Source organism: Protopterus annectens, chromosome 8.part0 (genome assembly GCF_019279795.1).
Source record: "Protopterus annectens isolate FY-2018-M chromosome 8.part0, PAN1.0, whole genome shotgun sequence".
NCBI classification, from domain to species: domain Eukaryota; kingdom Metazoa; phylum Chordata; order Ceratodontiformes; family Protopteridae; genus Protopterus; species Protopterus annectens.
Genome location: NC_056741.1, coordinates 1816151368 through 1816172833, shown reverse-complemented (window position 1 = coordinate 1816172833; position 21466 = coordinate 1816151368). Strand labels below are relative to the sequence as shown.

Here is a 21466-nt window from a genome sequence, read left to right as displayed (position 1 = left end):
TGGTGTAGCAAGCATTCACACCACAGTCTGGCCACAGGGGTATATCAGGATGGATTAAGGTGACTGGGTCTATTTACTGTACCTGATCACCCATGAATTCCACACACATGTAAGAACTGCATTTTTTATACTCTTGAGTACTAATGTTTGGATAAAATCTATCCAAGGACCATTAACATAACTAAACTGGATGAGAGCTAACCTGTTTATGTAAGCTCAGAGGTTCATATTATGCTGTCGGTTTGCCGACTATTACATGCCTAGCTAAGAATCAAACCTTGTGCCTTGCTTCTGTGTGGTAAAGACTTTAACCTTTATGCCAGCTAATCTTTCCATGACTAAATGGAATAACAAGACTGTTTTCTACTTATCTGATTTAAGACTGTATTAACTTTCCTCTTGAAATATGTTATCAGAAATCAGAAACCCATGGTTCAAAGTGTTTTGCAGCAGCAGACTTAAGTCCATACTTTTATATTAACACACTCATGAAATTTTATCATAAGATAATCTTTATACATTAATCAAGGCACATGTCCTGACTCACTTTCATACACATAAAATTCCAGGAAGAAGGCTGAGGAAACAGAAATGTTGGTATACTGCTGCTAATATAGTCTAGATGATAATGTACCTTATTAATTAATGATACATGTGTGCATAAACACACTAGAAAAAATTGTCTAAGATGGTACAAACTCTGAATTTCTGTATATATATATATATATATATATATATATATATACATATATATATTCCTATTACAAGAATGAAAATTCACTACTTCGAACTTGTAATAGGAAGCCTCACTTCTGCGAAAGTTCACTTTAATGAAAGTGAACTTTTGCATAAGTGCACTTCACCAAAAACATCGCAGCACAGTGGAGGACAAAAAAACAAGCGATGTCCTCCACTATGGTGCAATACTCACGGACCTTAGGGTTAGGGCACGGGTTAGGGTAAGGGGATAGTTAGTAAAGCTATCCCCTTACCCTAACCCATGCCTTAACCCTAAGGTTCATGACTATCGCACCATAGTGGAGGATATTGCTATGTCCTTCACTGCGCTGCAGTCATCACGGACCTTAGGGTTAGGGCACGGGTCATGGTAAGCCCTACGGGCTATCCCCTTACTATGACCTGTGCCCTAACCCTAAGGTCTGTGAATACTGCATGGAAGTTCAGTACAACACCTGTTCGTTGTACTGAACTTCGCGTAAGTGCACTTTCGATTAAGTGCACTTTCGCTGCAGTGAGCATTCCATGCACTATTTTGACTTAGTGAAAATTCAATCTAGTATATGGAACCCATATATATATATATATATATATATATATATATATATATATATATATGTGTGTGTGTGTCTATATGTGTGTGTGTGTGTGTGTGTGTGTGTGTGTGTGTGTGTGTGTGTGTGCATGCGTGCATTTTTCATATATATATATATGTATATATATATATATATATGTGTGTGTGTGTGTGTGTGTGTGTGCGTGTGTGTGTGTGTGTTCATGTATATATATATATATATATATATATATATATATATATATATATATATATATACATATATACACACACACAGTGCATATAAAAAGTTTACAAACCCCTATTCAAATGCCAGGTTTTTGTGATATAAAATAATGAGGCCGCAATAAATCATATCAAAACTTTTCCCACATTTAATGCGACCTATAACCAGTAGAATTCAATTGAAAAACAAACAAATCTGTTTATAATTCCCTCCACCTTGACTAAAGCCCCAGTTCCAGCTGGAGAAAAGCAACCCGATACTGCCACCACCATGCTTTACCATGAGGATGGTGTTCTTTTGGTGATGTGAAGTGTTGTTTTTGTGCCAAACGTACCTTCTGGAATTGTGGCCAAAAAGTTCAACCTTGGTTTCAACAGACCATAACACATTTTCCTACATGCTTTTGATAGACTTAACGTATTGTTTTGCAACTTTTAGCTGGGCATGGATGTTTTTTGTGTAAGAAAAGGCTTCCATCTTGCAACCCTACCCCTCAGTCCAGATATATGGAAAATACGGGAGATTGTTGTCACATGTTCATAGGTTCATAGGTTTAGGTTCATAGGTTCGTACTAAGCTATCTGCCCTAGGGCATTTATAAGCCTAGCCAGAGTGTGTGTGGCTTTCACCACCCCTTAGGATGAGAATACTACGCCCTTTTAGGGTTTAATTTACTGTGCCTCTGTCTAGTAGTGACACAGAGATGACCCCCGGGGTAAACCTACGATCTCCCATCCACTCGTCAAGATTTCTCTTGAATAGAGTCAATGAGGGGCTCTGCCTAACATGGACTGGGATTCTGTTCCAGAGTGTAGGGAGCCTCTGGGTTATGAATTTGTCCCTCCAGCACATCCTATTTATTTCTGTGTTGAGGTTTAAGTCTCTTGCTCTCGTGGCTCTGATGGATTTGGATTTTCTGAGGTGGAGCATGTCCATTAATTCCAGATTGGACATGGCCTTGTACGTCAGGCATAGATCACCTCTGAGTAGGCAGTATGTGACTGAATAGAGCTGGAGTTTTTTCAGTCGGGCAGCATATGACATATGTTTAAGACCCTTTATCCTCTTGGTGAGGAACGTTTGAGGTCTTTCCAACTGCTGCAGGTGTCGGGTGAGATACATCCCAAATGGGGCATTGTACTCAATCATTGGCCTGATAAGAGAAGAGTACAGGGGCACAATGACCTCTCTTGATCTAGATGTGAAACCCTTCATGATAAGGTGGGCAATATAGAAGGTCTTCCAAACCACTTTGGCAATGTGAGTGTCAAATGAGAGGTTACTGTCAACCTAGGTCCCTAGGTCCCTGATTACCTCTTCCATACTTAATGGATTAACACCTATGTGGTAATTTGTGGGTACCTTGTTTTTCCCAAAGGGTATGACTATACATTTTTTGGCGTTCAGCTTAAGGCCATGGCTCTGGCACCAATTATCCGTTTCTATGAGGCCTCTCTGAAGGATGTTTGTGTCTGCTGGAGTATCAATTATGGCGCCCAGTTTGCAGTCATCTGCGAACTTTGTCAGCCACAATCCTCCTATGCTTGCCTGTACCTCAGAAAAATAAATGCCAAACAAGAGGGGTCCCAGGACTGAGCCCTGTGGGACACCGCTTGTGACTGGCTTAGAGTCTGACATAGCTCCAGCAACTCTGACCCTGTGGGTTCTGTCCTTGAGCCAGTTTGCAACCCATCTTGTGACATATGGGTTTATATTTAAGCTGGTGAGTTTGTCTATAATGCCCGAGTGGGGTATTGTGTCAAAGGCTTTTGCAAGGTCAACGTAGGCTGTGTGAACTGCCTTACCCTCATCAATGGCCTTAGTGACGGTTTCAAAAAAGTTGACCAAGTTCAAAAGGCAGGATCTGCCCTTGACAAAGCCAAATTGGGTAGGATCCAATGTCTGTAGGTCCCCAATGTCTTTGTTTATGAGTTCCATAATGATCCTCTCCATAGCTTTGCAGACCAGGCTCGTCAAGCTTATGGGGCAGTAATTTCCAGGGTTCGTAGAAGCACTGCCTTTGTGAAGTGGGACCACTGTTGCCGTACACCACTCTTTGGGTACGTATCCTGTAATAAGGCTAAGATTAAACAGCAGCCTTATGTGTGGGTTTAGTTCCTCTTGGAGTTCATGTAGCACACAGCCCGGGACACCGTCCAGTCCCATTGATGCTGTGTTTTTAGCTTTAGAGAGGGTGGCTCTCACCTGGGCATCTGAGATGTTAGGGAGGCTACACTCTGCTGGGATAGTTATTTCTCCTTTTGGGGGGAGGGGGAGGAGAAATTTGCACTGAACCTGTCTGCCAGAATGTTGGCAATGTCAGTGGGTTCAGTGTATTTTGTGTCATTTTGGACTAACTCTGAGCATATCTAGGAATTTCCACCCAGGTTTCTAACATAGCTAAAGAAGGCCTTGTGATTGTCTTTTGTGTTTTTTGCGATTTTTCTCTCAAAGTTGGCCTTGGATGATTTTATGAGTGATCGTAGTTTTTTGCTAGTACTGATCAGAGATGCCTTCCCTTTTAGGGATTTTGCTCTGTCATGTAGTAGCTTCCTCCTCCTGTTGTAAAGTTTGTTTATGGCTGGGGTCCACCAAAACCGGGCGCCTGCCTTTGGGGGAATGGCTCTTGGTTTTATTTGGGATTGCATGATCCATGCATTCTTGAAGGTGCCCGTAGAAGGCATTTGCAAAGGATTCGGCAGTGTGGGTTGTGGTTTCCACTGGCCCAGGGGCCTTGAAGGATACCACTTCATTCTTAAGAAGTGTGAAGTTGGATTTTGAGAAGTTCTTCACTGTGGTCTTTTGTGCAGGGGGTGGGGGCGGGATGTGGATTTCCAGTGAGATTAATTTATGGTCTGATCTTACCAAAGAGGGATATACTTCCGGTGTGGAGCATTTTGTCCCCATGTTTGTGATGATCAGGTCTAGTATATTGTCTCCTCTTGTGGGAATGGTGACTAGTTGTTCCATTGCATTTGAGTTTATGAATTCTAGGAACCTTTGGGCTAGGGTGTTGGGGCTTGAGTAATGTTCCCAGTCTATGTTTGGGTAGTTGAAGTCTCCCAAAATGATGGTATTTCATACTCTCCAGTGTCTTCAGGAAGGCTGTGTGGGGTTCCTGAGTTTGAGAGGGTGGTCTGTAGCATGCTACAAACTGTAAGGCAGTTTTGCCTATGGTTAGCTGCACCTGGATGGTCTCCAATGCTTCGTGCGTTGCCACTAACCTGGAGGTGTGGGTATCTTTGATGAATATGGATACTCCCCCTCCTTTTGTGGTTCGGTCCAAGTTTTGGGGCCAGAAAGCATGATATGAGGTAAAACCTGATAGTGCTGGGGTGCTCTCAGGAGCCTTGAACCAGGTTTCAGTCACTGATCAGACATCAATGTTCTCCATACTGAGGAGGGCTTCGAGGGTGTGCATCTTGAGGTTTAGACTTCTGGCATTGAGCAGCATTACCCTTAGTTTTTTTCCACTTGTGTTTTCTAGGGAGGTAGGTTTGTCATTTGAGCCTTGCCTAAAAAAGGCACTATGGGGGTGGCAAGAGCCTTGGCCAATATCCGGAAGCCCAGGGGTGACAGGTGCAAGCCACCCCTTGCGAAGCAACGTGGCTTGTCAAGCATGTCATCCCAAGCAGACAGACATTGGATCCTCTTAGAATGACACCAGTAATTAAGCCAATTGTTAAAACTGATCATTTTGTCTTTGTACTGTGGCATCATTCTTGGTGAGGGTAAGATGCTGCTCAGGGTCAGGGTCATACCGGCCTGGGCTACATAATCAGAGATCTCCTCTATGTCTCTTTTCATGTAGTCCAGGGATGTACGTCTCAGGTCGTTCACACCGGCATGTACAATGACGGAGTCATATTTGTACTTGCTGTGGAGTGACCTGAGTGCTTGTGTTATGTGGCGGATTCTAGCTCCCGACAGGCAGCTTACTGTGGCCTTTTCCTTGTTCAGTCTGGTGAGCAGGACGTCAGTGTGTCTGACTATGGAGTCACCTATTACAAGTGTGTCTGGCATGTTGTTTGGCCTTAAGGGCTGTGACTGTTTAGCACACTGACTTTGTGAACTATGTGTTGCATGTGCTATGTCTTGAGGTGGTGGTTGCTTGGGTGTCTGCTTTGGAGGCCTCTGTTGTTTTGGTAGATTTTTAATCAGGGCCTCCGAGTATGTTTTTGTGTGTTTATGTGTTTGGTTTGCAGTTGTGATAGTTCTATGTGAGACTGGGTTTGTGGTGTGCGTGGTTACCTTCTCCTCCTGACTGGTCTTGCCAGTACTGAATTGAGAGAGCTCAGCCTCCAGTTTGGCTGTATAGTTGCATCTCTCGCATATATTTGTATTTGTTGGGAGGAGGAGAGGGTTGTCTGTGTACATGAGGCAATTGTAACATTGCCTCAAGATTCCCAGATTCACCAGCTGAACAGGAGAGGATGCCAGCAGCTGACCCTTCGACATGCTAGAAATAGTGAAAAAGATTGCTGTGTAACTGAGTCAGAAAGGACCTATAGGGAAATGGGTACTCAAGGGAATTTAGGTGAATGAAGTACTTTCTTTTGTTTAAGAGTGCTTTACCTGTATAAAAAATGCTTTACGAGCAAGTGCTGAGCTTTTCAGATAGAATATAGGCTGTTTAGATTGCAAGTAGAAGAGTTCTAAGGGAAAAATTGAACAGCAGACTTTACGGAGCCAGAAAGAGTTTAAACTTGATTAACCGGCGCTGCCCTATGCTGCTCTCTGAGCAACTTCGCGCTAAAGCGCGCAAAAGCGGGCTTTATAGCAGGGGGTTGAAAAGAGCCAGGAATTGACACAAAATGGCCAATAAACAACAAGTTGCTGGGCTGGAACCAATCCTCTAGGGACAAATAGGTTGCTCAGTGCTCCCCACTCCCACTGGTGAACAAAGAAGCTTCCTCTTATCCAAATAAGGATATGGATAGCACAGGAACTAAGACAAAGCCCAGAGATCAGCAAAATCTGAAGACTGGACTATTCTAGTTCAGAAAAGTCGGAAAACAAGAATATTTTTTTGTTTTTTTTCTTTTTTTACAGAGAAAGGAGAAAAAGATACAGTAACAAACAGTAAATGCTATAAAACGGCGAGCGCACTTGAGTGTGTTAGCTTAACAATTAAATTAAACAAAAAATAACCTTTTAAAGTGCTAACAGTATAAATTCAACACAAGTACAGTAAAAACAATATGCAGAGCTGTTTTTTAAGCGAAATGCAGTCGAGATGCAGTAATTAGACGGAAAGCATGAAAAAAATACTTATAAATCCAGGAAAGTCACTCTTTCACTCTCTGCTGCTTGTAGAACTCTGCAGGACACCATGAGGAGCTGTGCTGAGTCTTTACAAATGAAAAGCATAAAAGCGGGCTTTATAGCAGGGGGTTGAAAAGAGCCAGGAATTGACCCAAAATGGCCAATAAACTACAAGTTGCTGGGCTGGAACCAATCCTCTAGGGGCAAATAGGTTGCTCAGTGCTCCCCACTCCCACTGGTGAACAAAGAAGCTTCCTCTTATCCAAATAAGGATATGGATAGCACAGGAACTAAGACAAAGCCCAGAGATCAGCAAAATCTGAAGACTAGACTATTCTAGTTCAGAAAAGCGGGAAAACAAGGATTTTTTTTGTTTTTTTTTTTTTACAGAGAAAGGAGAAAAAGATACAGTAACAAACAGTAAATGCTATAAAACGGCTAGCGCACTTGAGTGTGTTAGCCTAACAATTAAATTAAACAAAAAATAACTTTTTAAAGTGCTAACAGTATAAATTCAACACAAGTACAGTAAAAACAATATGCAGAGCTGTTTTTTAAGCGAAATGCAGTCGAGATGCAGTAATTTGAGCGAAAGCCAGAAAAAATACTTATAAATCCAGGAAAGTCACTCTTTCACTCTCTGCTGCTTGTAGAACTCTGCAGGACACCACGAGGAGCTGTGCTGAGTCTTTTACAAGTGAAAAAGCGCACAAAAGCGGGCTTTATAGCAGGGGGTTGAAAAGAGCCAGGAATTGACCCAAAATGGCTAATAAACTACAAGTTGCTGGGCTGGAACCAATCCTCTATGGACAAATAGGTTGCTCAGTGCTCCCCACTCCCACTGGTGAACAAAGAAGCTTCCTCTTATCCAAATAAGGATATGGATAGCACATGAACTAAGACAAAGCCCAGAGATCAGCAAAATCTGAAGACTGGACTATTCTAGTTCAGAAAAGCGGGAAAACAAGGATATTTTTTTGTTTTTTTTCTTTTTTTACAGAGAAAGGAGAAAAAGATACAGTAACGAACAGTGAATGCTATAAAACGGCTAGCGCACTTGAGTGTGTTAGCCTAACAATTAAATTAAACAAAAAATAACTTTTTAAAGTGCTAACAGTATAAATTCAACACAAGTACAGTAAAAACAATATGCAGAGCTGTTTTTTAAGCGAAATGCAGTCGAGATGCAGTAATTTAAGCGAAAGCCAGAAAAAATACTTATAAATCCAGGAAAGTCACTCTTTCACTCTCTGCTGCTTGTAGAACTCTGCAGGACACCATGAGGAGCTGTGCTGAGTCTTTTACAAGTGAAAAAGCGCGCAAAAGCGGGCTTTATAGCAGGGGGTTGAAAAGAGCCAGGAATTGACCCAAAATGGCCAATAAACTACAAATTGCTGGGCTGGAAACAATCCTCTAGGGACAAATAGGTTGCTCAGTGCTCCCCACTACCACTGGTGAACAAAGAAGCTTCCTCTTATCCAAATAAGGATGTGGATAGCACAGGAACTAAGACAAAGCCCAGAGATCAGCAAAATCTGAAGACTGGACTATTCTAGTTCAGAAAAGCGGGAAAACAAGGATTTTTTTTGTTTTTTTTCTTTTTTTACAGAGAAAGGAGAAAAATATACAGTAACAAACAGTAAATGCTATAAAACGGCTAGCGCACTTGAGTGTGTTAGCCTAACAATTAAATTAAACAAAAAATAACTTTTTAAAGTGCTAACAGTATAAATTCAACACAAGTACAGTAAAAACAATATGCAGAGGTGTTTTTTAAGCGAAATGCAGTCGAGATGCAGTAATTTAAGCGAAAGCCAGAAAAAATACTTATAAATCCAGGAAAGTCACTCTTTCACTCTCTGCTGCTTGTAGAACTCTGCAGGGCACCACGAGGAGCTGTGCTGAGTCTTTTACAAGTGAAAAAACGCGCAAAAGCGGGCTTTATAGCAGGTGGTTGAAAAGAGCCAGGAATTGACACAAAATGGCCAATAAACTACAAGTTGCTGGGCTGGAACCAATCCTCTAGGAACAAATAGGTTGCTCAGTGCTCCCCACTACCACTGGTGAACAAAGAAGCTTCCTCTTATCCAAATAAGGATATGGATAGCACAGGAACTAAGACAAAGCCCAGAGATCAGCAAAATCTGAAGACTGGACTATTCTAGTTCAGAAAAGTGGGAAAACAAGGATTTTTTTTCTTTTTACAGAGAAAGGAGAAAAAGATACAGTAACAAACACTAAATGCTATAAAACGGCTAGCGCACTTGAGTGTGTTAGCCTAACAATTAAATTAAAACAAAAATAACTTTTTAAAGTGCTAACAGTACATATTCAACACAAGTACAGTAAAAACAATATGCAGAGGTGTTTTTTAAGCGAAATGCAGTCGAGATGCAGTAATTTAAGCGAAAGCCAGAAAAAATACTTATAAATCCAGGAAAGTCACTCTTTCACTCTCTGCTGCTTGTAGAACTCTGCAGGGCACCACGAGGAGCTGTGCTGAGTCTTTTACAAGTGAAAAAGCATGCAAATGCGGGCTTTATAGCAGGGGGTTGAAAAGAGCCAGGAATTGACCCAAAATGGCCAATAAACTACAAGTTGCTGGGCTGGAATCAATCCTCTAGGGACAAATAGGTTGCTCAGTGCTCCCTACTCCCACTGGTGAACAAAGAAGCTTCCTCTTATCCAAATAAGGATATGGATAGCACAGGAACTAAGACAAAGCCCAGAGATCAGCAAAATCTGAAGACTAGACTATTCTAGTTCAGAAAAGCGGGAAAACAAGGATATTTTTCAGTTTTTTTTCTTTTTTTACAGAGAAAGGAGAAAAAGATACAGTAACAAACAGTAAATGCTATAAAACGGCTAGCGCACTTGAGTGTGTTAGCCTAACAATTAAATTAAACAAAAAATAACTTTTTAAAGTGCTAACAGTATAAATTCAACACAAGTACAGTAAAAACAATATGCAGAGCTGTTTTTTAAGCGAAATGCAGTCGAGATGCAGTAATTTAAGCGAAAGCCAGAAAAAATACTTATAAATCCAGGAAAGTCACTCTTTCACTCTCTGCTGCTTGTAGAACTCTGCAGGACACCACGAGGAACTGTGCTGAGTCTTTTACCTAGATTAGGTTCATAGATTAGTACTAGGCCAATTGCCCTTGTGAGCCATTTTAAGCCTAGCCAATTATCCCTTGTGAGACTCAAACGCTGCACCTTGGGTTTGTAAGGCAAACACCTTAACCATTAGGCCACCAGTACACAACCAGTACATGCCCGAAATTCCTGCAGCTCCTTCAGTGTTGCTGTAGGTCTCTTGGCAGCTTTCCTGACCAGTTTTCGTCTTATCTTTTCATCAATTTTTGAGGGACATCCAGTTCTTTGCATTGTCACTGTTGTCCCATATTTTCTCCACTTTTTGATGACTGTCTTCACTGTGTTCCATGGGACATTCAATGCTGTGGAAATTTTTTTGTACCCTTCTCCTGACTGATTCCTTTCAACAATGAGATCCCTTTGATGCTTTGTAAGTTGTCTATGAACCATGGCTTTTGCTGTAGCAGGCAACTGAGTAAATGTCAGGAAAATCCTACTAGGACAGCTGAACGTTATTTAGGGTTAATCAGGGTCTCTTTAATTGATAGCAGGTGAGTACCCAAGAAGACTGAATGCTGTAATTAAATCAAAAGGTGCTTCAACAAAGTATTAGTTTAAGGATGTGCATGCACAACAAAGTACTAGTTTAAGGATGTGCATGCACAACAAAGTACTAGTTTAAGGATGTGCATGCACAACAAAGTATTAGTTTAAGGATGTGCATGCACAACAAATGATTAGTTTAAGGGTGTGCACACTTATACAACCAGAGTATTGGACGTTTTTTATTTTTTATGTTTTTCCCCCAACAGATTTGTTTACTTTTCAATTGAATTGTACAAGTTATAGGTCACATTAAAGGTGGGAAAAGTTCTGAAATTATTTATTGTGGTCTCATTTTTTTATATCACAAAAACATGGCATTTTAACAGGGGTGTGTGAAATATATATGTAGTGCACCCGCAGGTGTAGCTGAAGAGATATGGGTTCCTTCCTACCTGACTCAGCTGACACCCCATATAGGCCCAACACACCAAGGTGGCAAGAGGGGCAGATTTTATTCTAGGTGACACATCTAGTTTAAAAAGGCAATAGCACAACCATAAGGCAGATTTTATTCTAGGTGACACATCTAGTTTAAAAAGGCAATAGCACAACCATAAACAAATTATTTCAACAGTGCACCAGTTAGCAATAAAGCAAGGTGTGATATGCATGCAATAAAAACATACATTCACCCTCTTCCCCAGAATTCAACAGAAGAAAGTCTTGACATTCAAACATGCACAAAGAAGGCAATATCAATGAGCAGTAAAGCTTTATAATGCAGCAATATAACCACAGGAAAAATACAATGTCATTAAGCAATAAAAGAGTCATAATACAAAAAATAAAGATATGAGAAAATGCAATGTCATTGAGCAGCAAAATTCTTGAAGACAGCAGTACTAACACGAGCAAAATGCAATGTCATTGAACAATGAGAATTTATAATGCAACAATACAAATATGAGAAAATGCAATGTCATTGAGCAGTAAAGATTCTTTAAGGCAGCAGTACTAACATGGCAAAATGCATTATCATTAAACAATAAAGATTTATAGTGCTACGATACAAATATGAGAGAATGCAATGTCATTCATCAGTACTAACACCCTCTACCCCCTTGATCAATTCTAAACAGACCAACTATGAAACACTCTATTATAACCTGTTCACCGGCCAGTGACTATTTACAGTCTTGCTGCCAGCATGATGGAGCCCAAGTTGGAGCTCATATGGATCTCAGTTATTTGTAATCCACAAAGCATTTGGGGGGGACCACAACCTTATAAAAATATAAAAATGATGGCCAGAGCCTCTCACCACTCCATCAAGAATATCTTAGTGACTAGGCGCTGTGGTTCCTCTGATGAGAAAAGTAGAAAATCACCTGCTAGAACTCTGGTAATCATCTATGGCTTCTTGGTACTAGGCCCAAGGGAACTCCTTTTCTTGCTGAATCATAGCAGGTGTGGAGCTACTGGTTTCAGACTTCCCTCCTGAATCCACAAAATACCATCATCCAGGATTTCAGCCAGTGACAGACACAATCTGCAACTTCACTTCCCCTGTCCCAAAGCACTAGAAAAGAAAATCCAGTCATGCTGCAAGGCCCTTTTCCCTTCAGCTACGTGTTTCAGTCTTCCCTCCTTCAGCTAGTCTTCCAGTCTCTTCTTTCACTTTTGAAATTAACGGATAAGACTCTTGGTTAGTAATGCTTTGCAGTCTCAAATGCTGAGATGGCTTTCTAATTTGGTTGTTCACCTCAGATGAGCTAGAAGTGTGCATAGTAGGTAGTTTCTCTTCCCTATTACAAGGGTTAGTGTGGAAAGGAGATCCAGGATGCTGGCTCTTGATGTTAGATTTTATGGAGCTCTTTGTAACTCAGCACTCAGCTGGCTCCTTCACTGAGGCCATTTGAAGTTTCCCTACATTGCACTAGCCAATAATAGTTTGTTCACTCTTTTCAAGTTCTCTGCATTAGGACACTGTCACTTTATATGCCCTGTATCTCCACAGTGAAAATAAAATCCAGTAGGAACTCTGAGCATTGGCTGATTCGGTTCTTTCCTGATTCCTTTCATAATCTTGGGTCCCCCAAGTCAAAGGTAGATTAGTAAGAAATATTTACAAGCACTAATGCACCATCAACTGAACAATATTCCTCCCTTCAGCTAAAGTTACCACGGCTTTCTGCAATTCTGCAACTATCTTGGTGAATTGAGCTATGGCATCGGTTAGGGAAGACACCTGCATCTGCAACTGTGACACCTCTACATTGCGGACACTCTGGGCCACGACTCCTGTTTGAGTAGTGAGCATGGCTGTAGGCTCCTGCTGGTGTTCACTCACTGTTTTGGTTGCTGTTGAACACTGTGATTTGGCTTCCAACAGGGCTTCCTCTTCCCTCACCTCTTTCACCAACTGAGAATAAGTTAAAGTCACTTCCCTATTCCTCATCCTCATTTTCCACACAATGGGGTCCATAGCTTGAGCTCCCTGTAAAATTTGTCTGATCCGTACTTGATCAGCTACTTTTGGATCCACCCCCTTCTTTAGGATGATCTGGTGGAGCATGTTATCTAATCGCTTAATGTAATCAAATAGTTTTTCACCAACTTCTTGGTATGTATGTTCAAACTGATACAGTAGGTCAGCAGCCCTCTTGGTCCTTCCAAACATATCCTGCAGTACTCTTAAATAGTCCTTGGCCATGCAGTTTTGCTTACCCATCCTTAGGTCGCGTATGGTATCTGCAGCTAATCCCTTTAGACTTTCAGTTATTCAGTGCTTCTTCTGAGATGCTGGGATATCCCACTCCTCTAGGACTTGAGGCCTGATCCATCCAGGATTCAAAATCTTCCTCTCCCTGAGGTGTGGGTTGTCTGCCAGAAAAGAAATGCAGTTTGCAGTAGCCAAACCCAGTGAATGGCTGTGTAGGCTTTAAGCATTTTTCTACAATACTTCCCAAAGCATTCAAAACTTCAGGCCCTATAGTATTTATCGGCAGTGAAACTGCAGCTTCTGGGTTCATGTTTCTGCTGGATTTGCTTTCCACACATACATGTCCAAGGCAGTACAGGTAATCCTGGACGAGCCCCCAAATGTAGCGCACCCGCAGGTGTAGCTGAAGAGATATGGGTTGTTTCCTACCTGACTCTGGTGACACCCCTATAGGCCCAACACACCAAGGAGCCAAGAGGGACAGACTTTATTCTAGGCGACACATCTAGTTTAAAAAGGCAATAGCACAACCATAAACAAATTATTTCAACAGTGCACCAGTTAGCAATAAAGCAGGGTGCGATATGCATGCAATAAAAACATAAATTCACCCTCTTCCCCAGAACTCAACAGAAGAAAGTCTTGACATTCAAACATGCACAAAGAAGGCAATATCAATGAGCAGTAAAGCTTTATAATGCAGCAATATAACCACGGAAAAAAATGCAATGTCATTAAGCAATAAAAGAGTCATAATACAACAATAAAAATATGAGAAAATGCAATGTCATTGAGCAGCAAAATTCTTGAAGACAGCAGTACTAACACGAGCAAAATGCAATGTCATTGAACAATGAGAATTTATAATGCAACAATACAAATATGAGAAAATGCAATGTCATTGAGCAGTAAAGATTCTTTAAGGCAGCAGTACTAACATGGCAAAATGCATTATCATTAAACAATAAAGATTTATAGTGCTACGATACAAATATGAGAGAATGCAATGTCATTCATCAGTACTAACACCCTCTACCCCCTTGATCAATTCTAAACAGACCAACTATGAAACACTCTATTATAACCTGTTCACCGGCCAGTGACTATTTACAGTCTTGCTGCCAGCATGATGGAGCCCAAGTTGGAGCTCATATGGATCTCAGTTATTTGTAATCCACAAAGCATTTGGGGGGGACCACAACCTTATAAAAATATAAAAATGATGGCCAGAGCCTCTCACCACTCCATCAAGAATATCTTAGTGACTAGGCACTGTGGTTCCTCTGATGAGAAAAGTAGAAAATCACCTGCTAGAACTCTGGTAATCATCTATGGCTTCTTGGTACTAGGCCCAAGGGAACTCCTTTTCTTGCTGAATCATAGCAGGTGTGGAGCTACTGGTTTCAGACTTCCCTCCTGAATCCACAAAATACCATCATCCAGGATTTCAGCCAGTGACAGACACAATCTGCAACTTCACTTCCCCTGTCCCAAAGCACTAGAAAAGAAAATCCAGTCATGCTGCAAGGCCCTTTTCCCTTCAGCTACGTGTTTCAGTCTTCCCTCCTTCAGCTAGTCTTCCAGTCTCTTCTTTCACTTTTGAAATTAACGGATAAGACTCTTGGTTAGTAATGCTTTGCAGTCTCAAATGCTGAGATGGCTTTCTAATTTGGTTGTTCACCTCAGATGAGCTAGAAGTGTGCATAGTAGGTAGTTTCTCTTCCCTATTACAAGGGTTAGTGTGGAAAGGAGATCCAGGATGCTGGCTCTTGATGTTAGATTTTATGGAGCTCTTTGTAACTCAGCACTCAGCTGGCTCCTTCACTGAGGCCATTTGAAGTTTCCCTACATTGCACTAGCCAATAATAGTTTGTTCACTCTTTTCAAGTTCTCTGCATTAGGACACTGTCACTTTATATGCCCTGTATCTCCACAGTGAAAATAAAATCCAGTAGGAACTCTGAGCATTGGCTGATTCGGTTCTTTCCTGATTCCTTTCATAATCTTGGGTCCCCCAAGTCAAAGGTAGATTAGTAAGAAATATTTACAAGCACTAATGCACCATCAACTGAACAATATTCCTCCCTTCAGCTAAAGTTACCACGGCTTTCTGCAATTCTGCAACTATCTTGGTGAATTGAGCTATGGCATCGGTTAGGGAAGACACCTGCATCTGCAACTGTGACACCTCTACATTGCGGACACTCTGGGCCACGACTCCTGTTTGAGTAGTGAGCATGGCTGTAGGCTCCTGCTGGTGTTCACTCACTGTTTTGGTTGCTGTTGAACACTGTGATTTGGCTTCCAACAGGGCTTCCTCTTCCCTCACCTCTTTCACCAACTGAGAATAAGTTAAAGTCACTTCCCTATTCCTCATCCTCATTTTCCACACAATGGGGTCCATAGCTTGAGCTCCCTGTAAAATTTGTCTGATCCGTACTTGATCAGCTACTTTTGGATCCACCCCCTTCTTTAGGATGATCTGGTGGAGCATGTTATCTAATCGCTTAATGTAATCAAATAGTTTTTCACCAACTTCTTGGTATGTATGTTCAAACTGATACAGTAGGTCAGCAGCCCTCTTGGTCCTTCCAAACATATCCTGCAGTACTCTTAAATAGTCCTTGGCCATGCAGTTTTGCTTACCCATCCTTAGGTCGCGTATGGTATCTGCAGCTAATCCCTTTAGACTTTCAGTTATTCAGTGCTTCTTCTGAGATGCTGGGATATCCCACTCCTCTAGGACTTGAGGCCTGATCCATCCAGGATTCAAAATCTTCCTCTCCCTGAGGTGTGGGTTGTCTGCCAGAAAAGAAATGCAGTTTGCAGTAGCCAAACCCAGTGAATGGCTGTGTAGGCTTTAAGCATTTTTCTACAATACTTCCCAAAGCATTCAAAACTTCAGGCCCTATAGTATTTATCGGCAGTGAAACTGCAGCTTCTGGGTTCATGTTTCTGCTGGATTTGCTTTCCACACATACATGTCCAAGGCAGTACAGGTAATCCTGGACGAGCCCCCAAATGTAGCGCACCCGCAGGTGTAGCTGAAGAGATATGGGTTGTTTCCTACCTGACTCTGGTGACACCCCTATAGGCCCAACACACCAAGGAGCCAAGAGGGACAGACTTTATTCTAGGCGACACATCTAGTTTAAAAAGGCAATAGCACAACCATAAACAAATTATTTCAACAGTGCACCAGTTAGCAATAAAGCAAGGTGCGATATGCATGCAATAAAAACATAAATTCACCCTCTTCCCCAGAACTCAACAGAAGAAAGTCTTGACATTCAAACATGCACAAAGAAGGCAATATCAATGAGCAGTAAAGCTTTATAATGCAGCAATATAACCACGGAAAAAAATGCAATGTCATTAAGCAATAAAAGAGTCATAATACAACAATAAAAATATGAGAAAATGCAATGTCATTGAGCAGCAAAATTCTTGAAGGCAGTAGTACTAACATGAGCAAAATGCAATATCATTGAACAATGAGGATTTATAATGCAACAATACAAATATGAGAAAATGCAATATCATTGATCAGTAAAGATTCTTTAAGGCAGCAGTACTAACATGGCAAAATGCATTATCATTGAACAATAAAGATTTATAGTCCCACAATACAAATATGAGAGAATGCAATGTCATTCATCAGTACTAACACCCTCTACCCCCTTGATCAATTCTAAACAGACCAGCTATGAAATAATCTATTATACTTTATTCACTGGCCAGTGACTATTTATAGTCTTGCTACCGGCATGATGGGGCCCAAGTTGGAGCTCCTATGGATCCCAGTTATTTGTAATCCACAAAGTATTTGGAGGGGGGCCATAATCTTATAAAAAATATAAAAATGACAGCCAGAGCCTTTCACCACTCCATCAAGAATATCCTAGTGGCCAGGCGCCGTGGTTCCTCTAATGAGAAAAGTAGAAATCACCTACCAGAACTCCAATAATCATCTATGGCTTCTCAGTACTAGGCCCAAGGGAACTCATTTTCTTGCTGAATTATAGCAGGTGTGGAGCTACTGGTTTCAGACTTCTCTCCTGATTCCACAAAATACCATCATCCAGGATTTCAACCAGAGACAGACACAATCTGCTACTTCACTTCCCTGTCCCAAAGCACTAGAAAAGAAAATCCAGTCATCCTGCAAGGCCCTTTTCCCTTCAGCTACGTGTTTCAATCTTTTCTTCTTCAGCTAGTCTTCCAATCTCTTCTTTCACTTTTGAAATTGTCTTTTATATTTCTGAAAAGGAGCGCCACCTTGTAGTGTAATGGAAAACTACAGTCTAGTACTTCTATATGAAATACAGTGGAAGCTACACACACACACACACACACACATATATATATATATATATATATATAAATATATATATATATATATATATATATATATATATATAGATATATATATATATATAGAGAGAGAGAGACATGAATACACAGACACACAACACACACACACACACACACACACATACATACACACACACACATACATACACACACATACATACATACACACACACACACACACACACACACACACACACACACACACACACACACACACACACACACACACAACAACAGACTTATCAGTAAATACAGACCTAATGGCATATTTTTGGGATGTGAAAAGAAAATGGAATCCCTAGCATAATCCCACAGATGCATGAAAAACAAGCAAACTCCAAACAAACGGATCACATGCCAAAATAGGGATTAAATTACAGAATCAAGCATATTGTAGCTGCTGTGCCACTGTGCTATACAAAATCTATTATACTGTCATTTTGATCTTTACTCATCTGACTGCTTTCCTTGTTTCCTTCTGCTTTATCAGCTAATGTTTTATGGCCTACTCATCTATGTTTTCTAATATTTCCTGGAAGAATCCCCTTTCTCATTAAACATCTCTGACAAATATCCCTGTGGGTGCGGTGACTTCTGGCCATTTTCTGCCCTTACCTTTTGCATGGTCTTTGTCAAGCTGGTTTGCAGTTTTCTTCCAGTCTTCGATCCTTTCCTGGAGTGGGGTGATAAGACTCTCCATAAGAGCACTAAAGAAGAAAGTGGAGGGGAAAGGTCACAATACTAGCTCCACAAAAACGCAAACATTTTTAAACAGATACAAATGCACATTAGGGCTAACAGAGAAGTACTAGATAACTCTATGCTGCAGCAAGGTAGATACTGCATAACATGTGACTTTAATCACTCAGTCTGTTTATCACAGCCTGAAAGGATATGATGATTCCTCTTATAAAATAGGTAAACAATTCCAAAACACAACTCAATACAGACTGTTGGATATTCTGCGGGAGTACAAGCAGTAAACCATACTCAGTCAGAAGGTCACAGTCTAGGAAATGGACTAACTGTGCCTTAGATGACTTTGGTGCTGGACAAGCTGTTCTGGGATGGATGGGAGTGAGTGGGCAAGGTGGACTTTTCATCATGGGGAAGGAAGCTGTATAAAGTCCTATCACATGGAAGTCACACAGGGAAGGGCTGTACAGAGCTCCCACAAACAGAGATAGGCAGAGACTGTGGGCACACCAGCCATGCAAAATGAGTGTGCGTGTGCAGCAGCTCTATACAGCCAGACATCTTACTCAGCCTGACAGCCAACACTATGAGGGCTGTTGAAAGAACTAGGAAAAACTGCCTAACCCACAGGATGACTGTCATTTGTTGCATCATCTGATGTGATTAGCATGGAGGAATGAAAGGGATGACTGCTGACATGGTTTGATAGTCATGTGGAAGTGTGCAAAACATTACAGAAGTATTCCAAACATAAACGCACTGTAGAGGTAACACCACAAATAAACTGCCAGTACAACTGGAATAGCGTACAAAACTTTAATATGTCAAGTAAACAAAAATCTGATGAAGTCCTAGTTGTTTTGGATTAAAAACCTGGTGATATAGTTAAGGCGTTTAATATATCTTTTTGTTTTTAGATCACGGTTACCCCTCGAATTTGGTAAGAGAAATGGTTAGTTATGTCAAGGAACAATGAGGGCTTAGATACCAACCCCTCTTGGGGAGTGGTGCCTTCATAAAACCAAAGGAGGATGTAAATGAGCATTGGTGATCTAATATTGACCATATTCCAAGACCATTAAAGACCAGGTTACAAAGAATTGGAACATTTTTAGTGGTAACCCGCAACTATGTGAACTAGTGGGGGGTAGCCCAATTTTTGATTTTAAGACCGATTCCAATTTTAAAGGTATTTTTGAAGTAGGGGATAGACTTAGGGATGGTTCTCTACATACTGTGGGTACACATAGATGTGGATAATGCCCGAAATGTTCACGCATTCTGAAGACTGGGGTTTTGACACTGCAGAATGCTAGTAACTCAGTTATCAATTTTACTAGGGGTAACTGTCAATCTAAGAATGTGGTGTATATAGTCCTATGTGATAGCTGTCTAGCATTTTATGTCGGAAAAACAGAAAGGTGTCTAAGGAAAAGAGTTTATGATCATCTGTACAGTATAAGGGTTCAGGATGATAATAATGCTCTTTTTAAGCATTCTAGAAACTGGCCTCAGTTTAAAAAGTTTAGATTTAGCATCTTAGAACAAATGCAAATTGATCAGAGAGGGGGTGACATAAAAATTTAATTAGAGGTAAGGGAAGCCGTATGGCAGATTAAGTTAAATTAAATGCACAGCCCCCCACCAGGTATTAATGATAAATTTTCCCTTCAACTTTTTTACTGAAGAAGTTTTAAGAAGTGACATAATTAGATTTTTAATGAGAAGGTTTATTAAGTATTTTTAAATATTGTTTTTATTCTAGACTGGTAGTATTCAGGTGGTTTTGTATTTAGTTTTATTTTTTATATGACCTTTTGGATAAGCTGTTTGTGGATGTTTTATGCGTACTGTCTCTTTAAGTGTTTTAACTTGTCGACCATTGGCTTTATTTACTGAATTATTTAAGGAGAGTGATTTCTGTTTTTAAAGCATTCTGATGAAGTCCTAATTTTAATAGGATGAAAGTGCTTAATGCTTTTTTTGTGACTTGGCAAATACACTTGTGATTTTAATGAGTCGTTCCTGGCCAGTACAATTTTTTTCATTTTATTGGTGGTTTATATCGTACATTGAGCACTTCTTTTGTGTTTGTTGACCGTTTGTGCTCGTTTGGCTCAGGATGGACTCTTTGGATGACTAGTGGGGGTAGCCCAATTTTAGTTTTGAAGACTAGTACCAATTTTAAAGGTATTTTTGAAGTAGGGGATAGACTTAAAGATGTTACCCTACATACTGTGGATACACGTAGATGTGGATCATGCCCGCAATGTTCACGCATTCTGGAGACTGGGGTTTTGACACTGCAGAATGCTAGTAACTCAGTTATCTATTTTACTAGGGGTAACTGCCAATCTAAGAATGTGATGTATATAGTTCTATGTGCTAGCTGTCTAGCATTTTATGTCGGAAAAACAGAAAGGTATCTAAGGAAAAGAGTTTATAAGCACCTGTACAGTATAAGAGTTCAGAATGATAACAAAGCTCTTTTTAAGCATTCTATAAACTGCCCTCAGTTTAAAAAATTTAGCTTTGGCATCTTGGAACAAGTGAAAATTGATCTGAGAGGGGGTGACATAAAAAATAAGTTAGAGGTAAGGGAAGCTGTATGACAGATTAAATTAAATGCACAACCACCACCCCCTTTAGGTATTAATGATAAATTCTCCCTTCAACCTTTTTTACTGAAGAAGGTTTTAGAAGTGACATAATTAGATTTTGAAGGAAAAGGTTTATTAAATATTTTTAGATATTGTTTTTATTCCAGACTGTTAGTATACAGGTGTTTTTGTAATTAGTTCTGCTTTTTATATGACCTTTTGGATAAGCTGCTTGTGGAGTGATTTATGCGTAGTGTGTCTTACTGTATTATTTAAGGAGAGTAATTTCTGCTTTTAAAACATTCTGATGAAGTCCTAATTTTAATAGGATGAAAGCGCTTAATGCTTTTTTTTGTGACCTGGCAAATAATCTTGTGATTTTATTGAGTTGTTTCTGGCTAGTACTATTTTTTTCATTTTATTGTTTGTTTATATCATAATTTGAGCACTTTTTTTGTGAATGTAAACACTGACAAAATAAGTTTAATCATACACAATAGTGAAAAAAAATTGAAAACAATAACATCGAGAAACGAAAATTATTTGCTCCCTGATATTAAAACTAAAACTTGCTGTAATAGTAGCCTCACATTTGTCTGAATAGTGGCAGTGTTATGGGAAGGTTTTAA

At 40.3% G+C, this 21466-nt stretch overlaps 1 protein-coding gene across 8 annotated transcripts in view; it reads right to left on the bottom strand.

The window, feature by feature from the left end:
- The window catches only part of MTSS2 (MTSS I-BAR domain containing 2), a 1242959-nt gene that overhangs the window by 284247 nt on the left and 937246 nt on the right, over nt 1–21466 (bottom strand). For all 8 annotated transcript variants that reach the window (XM_044081300.1, XM_044081304.1, XM_044081301.1 and 5 more), the window contains exon 5: nt 18157–18248. In XM_044081300.1, the coding sequence (XP_043937235.1) occupies nt 18157–18248 (92 nt within the window). The remainder of the gene's footprint in view (nt 1–18156; nt 18249–21466) is intronic.